At 33.0% G+C, this 14316-nt stretch overlaps 2 protein-coding genes across 3 annotated transcripts in view; one reads left to right on the plus strand and one right to left on the minus strand.

Annotated features, from left to right (window-relative positions):
* The window catches only part of PARPBP (PARP1 binding protein), an 86710-nt gene extending 75800 nt beyond the window's left edge, over positions 1-10910 (plus strand). For both annotated transcript variants that reach the window (XM_058308632.2, XM_058308633.2), the window contains 2 exons: positions 5997-6132; positions 6631-10910. In XM_058308632.2, coding sequence (XP_058164615.1) covers positions 5997-6132; positions 6631-6968 — 474 coding nt within the window. In that variant the 3' untranslated portion in view covers positions 6969-10910. The remainder of the gene's footprint in view (positions 1-5996; positions 6133-6630) is intronic.
* Positions 7674-8482, minus strand: PMCH (pro-melanin concentrating hormone). The gene is made up of 2 exons (XM_012521610.3): positions 8237-8482; positions 7674-7880 (listed from the first exon to the last, which is right to left on the minus strand). Exons 1-2 carry the CDS (start codon positions 8480-8482, stop codon positions 7674-7676), a joined length of 453 nt encoding a protein of 150 aa, XP_012377064.1.
* Positions 10911-14316: the final 3406 nt, after the last annotated feature.

Here is a 14316-nt window from a genome sequence, read left to right on the forward strand (position 1 = left end):
TCTATTGATGAGAGTAGAATACATTATCTCCATCATTTGCTGTTTCCAAACTTATGCTTATGTGGGATACACTTGTTATTGTCTGTTATAATTTTACTTCATTAGTTAATTCATTCCACATATATTAAGTGCCCCTTGGGTACTGATATTCTAGGTGCTGGATATATATCAGAGAATAAATCAGACTAATACCCATGCTCCTATCAATAAGCCTAATCCAAATATTTGTAGGGCCAAGGTATAAGAGTATAAATGGAGGCCCCTGGCTGCCTTCTCCCCACACACACACTTCAACCTTGGTTCTATTCAATACTCTGTGGGACACTTCACCAAAGGATGTTCATGATTTCCCCTACCCCTCTTTCCAAACAGCCCTTTAGAGAAAGAGGCCAGTGCCCAGGCCAGTTTGAGCAGGGAATTTTGGGACCCCACGTACCTGCAGCAGAATCTAAAAGCAGGGGCATGGTCTTCTAGTGGGCATGCCCAAGTCCCTGTGAACTTGTCACCCTGTAGAGAGGAAGGAGACACAGGAGAACCAGAGTAGGCTACTAGTTCCCAAACTCAAAGGGCTTTATAGTTTATGAAGCTTACATTTTAGTTTGGAGAAAGAAAGAGAGGCAGTAAACAGAAAAAACAAGTGAACTATAAATTGAAAGGTTATCAGTGCTATGGCATGAAATTAAGTTGGTGAGTGGGATAAGAAGAGTATATTCCTTGGGTCTGTTTTGGTTTTAAATAAGATGGTCAGTAGAGATCTTCTTGAGAAGGTGATATGAAGCAGCATTTTTCATTAAACTAAAAAAAGAATGTTTACGTTAGACTACTAAAATTGAACTCTTTGGCTGAAGGTGTGGGTTGGGGTTTTATACTAGACATTTTACATCCTTCATCCCAATCAATCATTGTTCAACTCTAGAAGGCGTCATTTTCTAGACCACACAACTAATAAGTAGTATTCAGGTGTTAGACTTCAAAGTTTACACTATTTCTGAAGAGTAAATGAAGGTATAATAAGTAATTATAATTAGGAATCATGAAAAGATAATGCTACTTGTGGGGATCCAGTGGTTCCGCAGCCATGGCTAAGGGAAGCTCAGCCAGCAGTATGCAGCCACCTACATGCCCCAGTATAAGTTAAAATGTAACAAACCTCCTAACAGGAGAACAATGTACAGATGGTATTTTAGAGGGTGATTTTCTCTAGGCTGTGCATTCCTTCCCACTGTAACATCACCAGACCCCATTTATGTGCTTCATGTGACCCTAGCAGAAACTCTGTTATGAAATGTCTTTGTTCTGAGACCCTATATTTTGCCCCTCATTTTCCTGTCTCTGTTGAGTGCTGTCTTTATTCTTCAGCCTGCCACTGCCAAAGACCCTCTCCTGTCCGAAAGTCCCAATAGATAAAGCTCATTATCTGACACCTTGCTGAGTGCGTCTTTTGGTCTTGCAGCCGCCCCGACCTTTGCCCTACAGGAGCTTGGTCGGAACACTACAACTTAAATGAAAATATTATCTTCCTACTATTGAGCAAACTAAAAGGAATTCACTCATGAAGAAATGGGTCAGTTGATATATTTACAAATTCATATTATGCCAGTAAGTGTAGCAAGTCTCTGTTCTTTTGAAACATGGTAATGTAAGAATGAAAAACTAAATTTAGAATATTTGTTTTTAGTTACAAATTTAATAGTTATGTTGAATAATTTCTTCTTTCAAACTTGTTATATTTGTCAGTTATAATGTGAGCTTAGAACCTTCATATTCTTTTTAATACGTCTAACTCTGATAGTGTCTGCAACTTTTCAATATTTTGACTCATTTGTCTTAATTTAACTGGAGCCAGGCTTTCCTGTATGAAGTACTATTTTCCTCAAACTGGGAACCTACTAATAATTTTAATTTAAAAAGAGTTTGTGGCAAAAGGAATTTTCCAATTCTTGGCAAGTTTGAAGTTCATTGCAATTTTACTGTGGATAGAAATCTTTCCAAAGGGGGAAAACACTGTACAAAAAAAAATTTCAATCTGTTTCTCTCGTGTGACTTGAATAAATTGATTTTTAACAGCCATATATGAATCTTGACATTATTCTTAGTTTAGTACTTTAAAAACACTTTCAAGGGAGAATTGTTTTGCTTATTTGTGATTCCAAATCAAAAACACAGAGATTTGGAAGATTTGCAGCAAAAAGTAATCTCATGTCTATGTAGCCACTAATCTTGTGCAGAAAAACTCAGCTTTTATGAACCAAGGAAATGCAATTTCTTTTAAGTTATAAATACAAGGTAATGTACCTTGCCTTGTTTGCACAACTAAAATGAAAAGGCTGCTTATAAGTTCATCATTTTTTGAGCTGCATTCCTAGAGTCATTTTAGAGTTGGCAAGTATCCTGAAGACCTAGTTCAACAGACCTCTTAATATAAGTATGTTCTTTGTACATATATTACAATAATAACTAGTGTCTGTATAGAACTTTAGAGTTTATATAGCCCTTTCATATTTTTAATTCATTTACTCCTGACAACTCTGTGAGATATATATTATTCCCATTTATATATGGACAAGTGATAGCTTCAATGATTTGCTCTAGACCATCTAGTTAATAAGTGATAGGGCCAGTATTAGAAGACAGGTCTTGTGGCTGCAAATCTGGTGCTTTCCACATCATATTATCTTGTCTCTCTATGGTTTTCTTTTTCTTCTCTTTTTTAAAGATTTTATTTAGTTATTTCTAACCCCTTTGTTGTTGGCACTCACTGTCTGCTCTCTGTGTCTGTTTTTTGTGCATTTGTCTTTTTTGGGGGGAGGCACCAGGAACTGAACCCAGGGCCTCCCATGTGGGAGGGAAGCACCCAATGACTTGAGCCACCTCCACTCCCTGCTTGTTGTGTCTCATTATATTTCCTTGTTGTGTCTCTTCATTGCGTCTTGTTGCGTCAGCTCCTGCATCAGCCCATCGTGTCACCTTGCTATCTTGCTTGTCTTTAGGAGGCACCTGTGGAACCAAACCTGGGACCTCCCATGTGGTAGGTGGGCACCCATCTGCTTGAGCCACATCTACTTCCCTGTCTGTGTTTTTCTTAGGTGGACGGACACCCTACTGTTGGCTCCAGTCAAGTTCATGACCAATTAAAAAGACATCTAGGTCTTTTTCATATGCTGTCTTAAGTCAGGTTCTCTTCAATCTGTAAGTCTGTAATTGATATTTTGAACTTAAAGGACTTTTTCTTATCCCCATGTATTTTCATCTTATTATTTTCTACTTATGGTTCTAGCCTTTTGAGATCTTTTCAGTCTTGATTCTGTTATCCAGTTTATTTGTTATTCCTTCTAGCTCTATGTCAACAGCAAATTTTATGAGCAGAATGTCTTTGTGATTGTAGAAGCCATCCTAGTAATTTCTTCTGGTATACTGTGTGGCTATCACATAGTTGGAATTTAATAAGTGGTTATTGACAAAAAAGAGATTTTTGTACAGGGCAGGAAAAAGAAAACTCAGACATAATCTTTTATAAAAAGAAAAATACCCTCAATAAAACTGCTCTCAGTTATTTCCTTTCAACATATTTACTTCATGGCCACCGTAGAATGCTTGTGCTTTCTTTCATTTTGATATGTTTATAAATAATATTTTTACAGTAAATTAGTGATTATTTTCTTGGTAATGAATACTGAATTCAAATTTCTAATCAATACTGAACTTGTTCTCCGTATTTTAAGACTCCATTGCTTCTTTGTGATCTATTAACTTTAATTTTAAAAATACAAAAAATAAAATAAAAAAAAAGACTCCATTGCCTTGTAACTAGTTCTCTGAAATTGGCCTGGAGTCCCTTATAAATCTAGAATTTCTTACAAGGAGCCCTAAAGAGAAGAAATCTAGTTGGAAGGAGGTCTGTGAGACTTATTTTATGATTGTACTTACAGAGCAAACAAAGGTTTTTACTTAGATTGTATATTTAAAATTAATAAAAATAGCTCTCTAGAGAAATTTTTTATTTATACTAAGTATAAGATTGAGTAAACATCAGATATCTGTACTACAGAAGGTAATTATTGTATTTTTATTTAGAAATTTTTATGGGTGGCGATGAAATTTTTTTTAGGAGGTAGACTAACGCTTCCCCAAGCTATCCATTGGTGCCATCTCGGTGTGGGTACATAGGAATGATTCTAGCTAGCCACTTAGCATCGACTTCCTGCATGGTCTAACATACTCTTTCTAACTCTGTGTAAGCATTTTATAAGCAGTAACTGGTGAAATGAAAGAAACTTCGTATGAAAAGGAAATATCAATGGTTAATATGGGTTTTACAGATGGAAATAAAAGGTTATGGATAATACTACAACAATGTGATGTAATATCATATAGAATTTATTAATAAAATTTATTTTAATAGCTTTGTCAATTGCTTTAATTCTGTATTGATAGGATTAATAAGGTCTAGAAAGGACTACTTAAAACCTTCAATTATATTTTAGGGCATCTTGTGGTAGATACCGTATTATATAATAGGAGTTGTGTTCAAGGGGATTCAAGAAGGTATTGTTTTATAGCCCCACCCAACATCAAGAGTGTACTGTATTTCACTTTTCTCAAACTATAGTTTTTCTTTTCAATTTTGTGCATTTTTGTGCTTAAATGAAAGACAACAATGAACTCCAAATGTGTAATGCTTCATTCAAGCAAATGAAACATTTTTTAGTCATCTGAGAAATGGAAGCACTCGTAAACTCCATTAGTCAGAAAAATATAAACTTTGTCATCCTGAGAAAATTGCTTCTATGAGGCAGCTGGACAGGATGTTCTTGTTATGATTTCTTCTCCACTATAGTCAGTAGACTTCATTGCCATTATCTTTGCAAATATCCAAGTGGGTTAAATATCCATATTTCTTTCTGAGGACCCTACATAAAGTAGTGATGTTTTGATCTTCATGGATTCTATCAGTAAATATATGATAGTTATACCTTCGACTGTTAGATTTTTGAATTGCTGAGTCTTATTTAATCATTTATTTAAAGTTTAAACTTGTCTGTATCTGAAAGGGATTTGAAGTAGTTTCTAATTATCTGGAGAAATGTCCCCATTATACCTGAATGGCATTACGTATCAATAGTAATTGCTGAAAATTTCAGATTCTGTGTAGATTATCTTCTGAAATTAATTTCTGTCTCTTTAACAGGGATTTATGTTTGTAGAATATATTTCCAAAATTACTTTCTTGACATTCTTTTCAATGGCTAAGAACTACATTTGGCTTTCTAATTTTCTCCTAAATGAGAATTAGACTCTCCTATATGATGTTTGAAGTTAAATGCAAGAGTGTATTTTGAACTTTTAACCATTAAAATCACGTAACTGAAGCTTCCTAATACAATGTATTTGAATCATCTTTCTTATTTCCCTAAACATCCAAGGTTTTAAAAAAGAAATAAATTCTTTCTGTTAACATTTTTTTCCTTTCAGTTTATTTCTTTGCTAGTTTTGTTTTTATTTCATCCTCTTTTATTTTTATTTTTCATTTCAATGTTTCTTCCTTCCCTACTTTTTGTAATTTCTTGAATCCCTCTGCTATTTTTTCCCTAAGAGTTGTGCTCTGTGTAATTCTTAGGTTTAAGAACTTATATTTTTCTATGATTGTGTATCTTGTGTTTATTATAATATCACTTATAAGAAAACTCACTCTCCAAAGCAGCCAAGACGCAAGAATGTATAGCGAAGGACCCTGAAGTGCTTAAAATGAAATTTTTCATAGCTGCCACAAAAAGTGTCAAAAATACACATAAAGCTTGTATTACTGAAAAGAACAAAAATGCTAACTATCAATGCATGAGTTTGCAAAAACCATGAAGCATCGGGTTAAAAATTCCCAAAGTGTAATGGAATTTTAAGGGAAATTGTTATGATACCTTGATTACCATAGAGTGTATATCTAGATTAAAAAATAAATCAAAATAATGAATTGCATATTTTCTTCTTTCTGTTACCAGATGAAACAAACTTTAATAAGATCCCAATTTGCTTGTACTTATAAAGATAACTGCATGATAAGCAAGGATAAATGGGATAGTGATAATTCTGCATCAAAGCCTTTATGTGTTCTTCAGACAGAAAACGGCCTTTCTGGTATTGACCTTATTTGAACAATTAAATAACAATTTAATTCTAGTTTACTAGTTGGTTTTAACTGATTAAAAGTAAAGGTTTTTTTGTTTGTTTTGCTTTGTTTTTATTTTTTTTCCAAAGTATTATGAAATGTAAAGGTTTATATTTTTCAAGATCTGGGTTTATTTTAAAAGTTTAAATACAAATGTATGGCTAGGGATAGGACACAGTTGATGTTACTAAATAAATTTAAGAAATAATTATCTGTTAAAGGATTAAATGTCATGCATTCAAACAAAACAACTATTTGTTGGTAGAGATGGGAGGTGGTATGGTAAAATGAAAAGAAAGAAAAGTAATGTGATAGTACTGTTAATCATGTAATTTAAGGCATTCTTTTATTGTAAACCATAAAATTTTGAATGTATTTTAACCAGTTTTAAAGTTTATTGTAAAATTCTCACAAGTAATATACTAATATATTAATTTCTCTCTCCTTTTCATCTTGCATAACATAAGGTGTAAATTCATCTGTTGGAAGACCAACAATTGGAACAAGTTCTGGAAATGTTCATCTGGACAGAAGTAAAAATGAAAAAGTGTCAAGAAAATCAAGTAGTCAGATAGGAAATAAGAGCTCAACAGGGAAAAAGATGGATTTGGATGATGAAAATATTCTCTCTGATAATGGAAATGAACTGCCTCAACAAAAACAGGCTAAGATACCTAGGACATCAGACAAATCACAAAATAAATTAGATGACAGACTAACTAGAGTGACAAAAGGCAACAAGCATACTGCCAAAGACAAAGTGATTGCTGGTCAGACAAAGTTAACTCAGTTTTTTAGACTCTGAATTTGTATTTTATGTGCTTTAGATTTATTTATATATCAAACCTTTTACCAAAGACATACACTTAATTTTTAAAAGATCAAGGTGTAAATTATATTAATGCTTTATTTTGATCAGGAGTGTATGTAAGGTTAGTATGTTAAGTCTTATTCAAAAATACTAGTAAGTCATAATTATGCAGAATTTTCACAAAGTTTAATTCACAGAAAAAGCATATCATTTAGGTTACTGATAAGCCTTAATAATTTTTTTAAAAACAGACATTCAAAATTATACACAAATCACAGTAATATTAAATGCTTTTTCCCCCACTGACAATTAAATGATTTTGTTTTCTTCTGAAAAGATGGTATGGACCAACAATTATCAGATTTGCCAACAAGGTCGGTAGACTCTTCCCAGCATACACCTGAGCACTGGAGGAAAAAAAGAAATTTAAATTGTTTAATGAATTACTATTACCATACAATATTTACTAGAAATAATAGAATGAATCTAGTGTAGCTAAGGCTGAGTAAATTAAAATTAAAAGTAACTAATTAAATGCTGGTTTATTCCACATTTGGGGGCTAGAGGGAGAGGCTCACTTATATTGACTATAATGGAACCATGGTCTTACTCAATTTTGTTATGATTGGATCCAAATATACTTAAACTCAGAGTTCTATTTTATGGTATTACAATAAAAGAATTGAATTTTTTTACAGATTACTCACTGTCAAAATCTCTCCTTCCTATAGGAAATTTAGCTGAGTTTTCTTCATCTCCAATTTCTCTCTTTTCCTGTGTTGATTCAGTATTTTGAACTCCGTTCTCAGCTGGAAAAGCTACAGATCCTTTCAAGGCCAGATAAGGTTTTATAGCCAGATTCAGTGGCAGACCATGATTTAAGGAATTATATTTGGAGCCTGCATTCTGCAAGGAAAATATTGATTTGTATTTTAGTTGTCTTATCATGACTGATACTATAATACAATTGAATAATATTTTTATTTCATCAATTCAAAGATGCTCTGCACTGCTTTTGCCTCTTTGAAAATACCTTAGATACAAGTTTATTGTGGGTGGGGGATTTGATAATAGGTATTCTCTAGGATGGTAAAACAACCTGGTACATGTAAAATTTTATCAGTTATTCTAGTGCATACTGTATGACTATTTGTACATATTTCTGTTTATGAAAACAAGAATATCAATTTTACATTTCAAAGGATTTCTAAAAATCATTTAAATTTCTATTGAAATAAAGAAGAAATTACATTGCCACTTACCTTTGAATTTCTGTTTTCCTCATTGTTCATGAAACTGCTCTCATCACTTTTATATTGTTCCAGGGAAGGAGCAATGACAGATTTTTCTGCATCTTCCTTCTGAAAGGCTTTCCCCATCCTAAATGTATTAAATACCATGTCATCTTCTAAATTTCTTATGGACTTTGATGCTGAAAGTAAAATACCTTGAGAAAACAAAGAAAAAGTTAGTATTAATATGTATGATGAGACACTCATTTTTGCCATTCTTAATTTGATGTTTGTATAGAATTAAACAAGGATCTGAAAATGAAGAAAAATTTCTCATAACATGCTTCACAAATGATTTCTATCCTTATATATTACCCAACTTGAATAGAAAGCACTTCAAAGTCTTATGCTTTCATCATTTTAGAAATAACTCATTGGATAGAGACTAACCTTTTGTATAGCTGCAAATGTTTACATTGTTTTGGTTTTAGAGTCATATTGTTTATTCTTAAGTGTGAATTTTCTCAGAATCTGATTAAGACCCTTTGTAGAATGCTTTCTGTTGAATAGATAAGAGTCTTTTGAAAATGGGTTGTTATTAAGGAAGACCACAGGACATCAGGCACTCTGTACACTCTTACTGTTTCCTTCTGTGTATTTTCTGATGAACTAAGATACTAAAAAGTAATTTCACTCAAGGAGGATAAGGATAAAAGTTTTATTTACTTTTAATCCTGATTAAGTTGAAACACTCTTCAACATGGATTTTCTTTCATAAATGCTCGTTATAGTCTTTGGTGATTAAATTACATGTGCCTGTTTGTTTGAACAAAAAGTCATTCATGCTGTATGAAAAACTGAACTTTCAGGTGTGGATATTTTATCCTTGCATTTACAAAATGGTAATACTGACATTTATTAGTGAATTTAACCATTAAAGAATAGCAATTCTGTGAAAAGAATTTATATGTATTCCATAAATATTAGTTTCGGATGATTTTCAATTAAATATTTCAGTTAATTCCTACTTTTGACCCCAAACAGATAAGAGAATGCATTCTTGAATATGTCTTCTGGTACATATGTGCAATAGTTTTTCTAAGGTATATTTCTGGGTATGGAATTGCTGAGTCATGTCATATGTGTATGTTCAGCTGTGCTAATGCCAAAATGTTTTCCAGAATAGTTGTAACCAATTTATGCTTCCGCTAGCAGGCTATGAGATTTCCCCTTGCGCCATATCCTAACCAATACTTGGGTATCTCATTGTCCTTTTAATTTATATTTCCCTAATTACTAAAGAGGTTGAGTTCTTTCCATAGGTTTATGAGGTACTTTTCTTTCCTCATACACAGACTATATTTGTTTTGGTCTTTGTCCATTTTTCTATTGTGTTGCCCTTTTCTTTTTAACTCATGAGAGATCTTCATGTATTTTGGATTTTCATTCCTTGTCGGTTATATGTGTTGCAAATTTTTTTCCTTATTTTTGTGGCTTGTCTTTTCATCCCCTTTATGGTGTCTTTTGTGAGCCAAACTGCTTAATTTTAACATTTGAATTTATTCATCTCTTTTCTTTATAGTTAGTATGTTGTATGCATTGTATTTTTTAAATCCTTCCCAACCCTGAATTGGGACCTGAATTGGGACCTGAAGTCCCAAACTTATTTCCATATTTTCACATCTTAAAGTTTAGATGTTTTGATTTTCACATTTAAATTCTTAATCTCAAATTTTGTATATAATGTTAGAGATACAACTTTACTTTTTCCCAATGTCCTTATACCATTTCTTGAATAATTCATCCTTTCTCTACTAATCTGCAGTGCTATCTCTGTGATAGATCAGGCTTCTAAATATTTAAGGGTCTCTTTCTGAAGTCTGTGTTCCACACTGGCCTATTTATTTAGCCTTATGCCAGATCTACACTCTTAATTATTATAACTTTAAAATTCTTGATAACCAATAGGGAAAATCTCCCAGAACCCTATCAACCATTAGTTTTTCTTCTACAGCAGTTCCTTAACTGTTCTTTGTCATTTGCTTTTCCATATAAATGTTAAAATCAAATTTTCAAGTTTTGTGAGAAACCTTGATGGGATTTCAAAGGCATTTACATTAGTTTGGAGGGGAATTGATACCTTTAAAAGAATTTATTTCTTAGCCATATACATAGTAGTTCTCTATATTTATTTAAATCTTTAGTCTTTTAATAGCATTTTCTTGGTTTCTTCATAAAGGTTTTAAATATCTTTTGTTGAAAGAATTATGTTCTTTATAGTTTAATTACAATTAAGTTCTTTACAATTTTTTTGTTATTGAAAAAGTATCTTTTTAAAAACTACCTTTTGTAACATTACTGCTGTGTACACATGTGATTGGCATTAAAACAAACTTTCTAAACTCTTTAGTTCTAATTCTTATGTATGTATAAATTCTTTGGGTCTTTTCATGGAAACAATTATGTCAATTTAAAGTAAAATTTTGTTTCTTTCTTGCATGTCCTTCTATATTTGTTACTTCTGTGTCTGAGCACACAACCTTCATTAACCTTTAGTAAATGTTAGAAATGGAGATAGCAGATATTGTTACAGTGTTCCTGATTTTAGAGAAAATGTTTTTAATGTTTCTCTATAGAGACTGAATGTTGTTTGCTGTAAGGTTTTTATAGACCTTCTTTATAAAGTACAGAATATTTTCTTCTATGCCTGACTTAATAAGAGTTTTTGTCATGAATCTCTGATGAATCTTATTGGATGTTTTTTCTCTGTATTTGGAGGTGAACATATCTTTAATTTAATAGATTAAATTAACAGACTTTTCAAATGGTAAGTCAACCATGTGTCCCTGGAACAAACCTTTTAAAATATATTATTGGATTCAATTTGGTATTATTTTATATAGTACATTTTGCATTATACCATGAGTGAGATTGATTTGTAATTTCCTTTTCTTGTCTGATTTTGGCAGCAAGGTTGTACTAGCCTCATAAAATGCACTGGGGTGTGTATTAGTCAGGGTTCTCTAGGAAAACAGAGATATTTGTAAAAATATTAAGTGATTTTATAAAATTATCTCACATGACTGTGGGCACACATGAGTCCAAATTCTGTCAGCCAGGAACTCTGTTTATGGCCTCGTTGGGTTTCCCAGGAGAAACTGGCTGTATAAAGTAGAGATGGGAATTCTCTCTGAATGCTGAAATCACTTTTCCTTTTAAGGCCTTCAACTTAGTGGATGAGACGTATCACATTGCTGAAGGCAATCTCCTCAGTTGCTTATCTATGTAATCAGCCATAGATGCAATCACCTCACTAATGATTTAAGTCTATGAAATTTCCTCATAGTACAATTAGGCCAGTGCTTGCTTGACCAAACAAATGGGCACCATTACTTGGCCAAGGTGACACATTAGTCTAACCATCACAGGGTGCAAGATTTATTCTTTTTATTTTCTTTTCTGTAAAACTTGGGTTTGGTGTTTACATGGCGGGATTTTTAGTGAATAAATCATTTTATTAAGTAGCTGTGGGACCATTCAACTTACCTGTTTCTGTTTTATTTTGTTTCATTTTTTAAAAGATTTACTTTATTTATTTCTCCCTCTCCCCTCCCCCTCAGTTGTCTGCTCTCTGTGTCTTCATTCACTGTACATTCTTCTGTGCCCGCTTGCATTATCAGGCGGCACTGGGAAACTGCGTGTCTTTTTTGTTGCATCATCTTGCTGTGTCACCTCTCCATGTGTGCGTGCGCCCCCTGGACAGGCTGCACTTTTTTCATGCGGGATGGCTCTCCTTGCACATGGGTCACCCCCATGCATGGGCACCCCTGTGTGGCATGGCACTCTTTGCGATCAGCACTGCACACGGGTCAGGAGGCCCTGGGTATTGAGCTCTGGACCCTCCAAATGGTAGGTGGATGCTCTATCCTATTTTTCCAGAAATTTACACTATTGTGGAATTTGTCTATTTCTCTGTTTTCAAATTTGAAAATATGAAGTTATTCATCCTATTTTCTTATATTTTTAATCTTGCACCACCTGTAGTTGTATTTAGTTCTAATTATGTTTATTTGTGATTGCTCTCTTTTTTTTCTTTTTTTGGGAGGTACCGGAAATTGAACCCAGAACCTCATACATAGGGAGCAGGCACTTTGATTAGGCCTAACAGAGGTTTATCCATTTTGTTATAATTCACTCTTGTCTTTGTTATTATTTATAGTATTTTTTTCTGTTTCATTAATTTTGCCTTTGCTGCATCCCATAAGTTTTTATATGTTTGTTTTCATTTTCATTCACCTCAAGATATTTCCTAATTCCTCTGAGAATTCCTCTTTAACTCTTGAAGAGTAGGTTGTTTAATGTCCATATATTTGTGAACTTACCATCGCCTTCTTTTAGTGATTTCTAGCTTCATTTCATTGTGGTCTGAAAAGATACATTTAAGATGTCAATGTTTTTTAACTTATTGAGACTTGTTTTGTGACCTATAACATACCTGGAGAATGATCCATGTATACTTGAGAAGAATGTGCTTTCTGTTTTTGTTGGGTGAAGTCTATATATTTCTATTAGGTCTAGTTGATGAAAGAGTATCGTTCAAGGATTCTATTTCTTTATTGATCTTCTATCTAGATGTTCTATCCATTATTGAAAATGTTATTTTAATGTCTCCTATTATTAATGTAGAACTTTCAATGTCTTCCTTAAAATCTGTTAAATATTTGCTTAATATATTTAGAGGTTCTACTATTTGGTCCATATATATTTATAATTATTAAGTTGTTCTTGTTGAATTGACCCTTTTATCATTAGTTAATGACTGTCTTTGTCCCGTGCACCAGAAGAGGTGCTTTCTCATCAAAGTCAGTTGCCACATGTTGAAGCTAGATGGCAATGGATCTCTGGCTGGTCTCTGCCTTCACCTCTGGGCTCAATTTTTCCTCTTGAGCTCCATGGGCCCAACCTCTTGAGACTTCATGCTGTTTTTGACTTACAATTTTATCTGATATTAGTATAGCTTCCCCAGCTCTCTTTTGGTTACTTACTTACATAGTATATTTTCTCCATCCTTTCACTTTCAACCTACTTGTGTCTTTAAATTTAAAGTGAGTCTCTTGTAGACAGCATATAGTTTGGTAGTGCTTTTTATACATTCTGCCAACCTCTGCCTTTGTTTAATGCATTTACATCTGATGTCTCTACTGAAAAAGCAGGACATTCTTTTGCCATTTTGCTGTTTAGTCTCAATTCTTCTGTTAATGCTTACTTTTATAATTATTTTATTCTTTTGTACCGTGGTATATTGTGTGCCTTCTCATTTCTATCTGGATGTATTTTTCATATTTTTTTCCCTATGGTTACCATGGGATTAAAATCTGACATCCTAAATCTATAGCAATAATATTTCTGTTGATAACTACTTAACTTCAATAGTACGCACATATATTAATACTTTTCCTATACCCCTCTATTCCCCCAGCAATTTTTTGTACTTGTAACCACTTATATCTTTGTACATTGTATGTCCAAAAACATAGTTTCTTCATTACTTTTTATGCATTTGCATTTTAGCACCTTTAGAATGTAAGAAGTGGAGTTATACACCAAAAAATAAATACAATAGTAATAGCATTTATAGTTACCCAAATGATTACATTTACCAGAGATCTTTATTTCTTTATGCCACTATTAACCATTGTGTAAGTGTCCTTTCCTTTCAATCTAAAAAACTCCCTTCAGCATTGTTTGTAGGGCAACCACTCATCTTTTCACTGTCTCTATAGTTTTGCCTTTTCCAGAATGTTGTATACTTGGGATCATATAGTATACAGCCTTTTCACACTGGCTTCTTTCAATTAACAACAGTATGGATTTAAGTCTCCTCCTTGTCTTTTTTTTTTTTTTTATTTTGAGAAGGAAAAATGGTTTATTGACAGCCGGCTGGACTCTGAGCTTTCTGTTTCAAACCCAAGCCTCAAACAAGATTTTCAAGTTCCTTTTATACAGGGTGGGGAGTCAAATTGAGCTTTTATCAAAGAAAACTACTTTCTTTGTTAGTTAAGTCTTTGCCTGAGTACCAGATAGGTTTTGAATTAACATATCATCCAATA

The sequence above is a fragment of the Dasypus novemcinctus genome, chromosome 12, assembly GCF_030445035.2.
Source record: "Dasypus novemcinctus isolate mDasNov1 chromosome 12, mDasNov1.1.hap2, whole genome shotgun sequence".
Lineage (NCBI taxonomy): Eukaryota > Metazoa > Chordata > Mammalia > Cingulata > Dasypodidae > Dasypus > Dasypus novemcinctus.

What these genes read in the sequence shown, in the direction of transcription:
- PMCH (XM_012521610.3), bottom strand. Translation starts at nt 8,482, where the DNA reads ATGGCAAAAATGAGTGTCTCATCATACATATTAATACTAACTTTTTCT. An exon ending in AGGAAAACAGAAATTCAAAG is followed by an intron (nt 7,881 to 8,236) that starts GTAAGTGGCAAT and finishes TTTTCCTTGCAG; the next exon opens with AATGCAGGCTCCAAATATAA.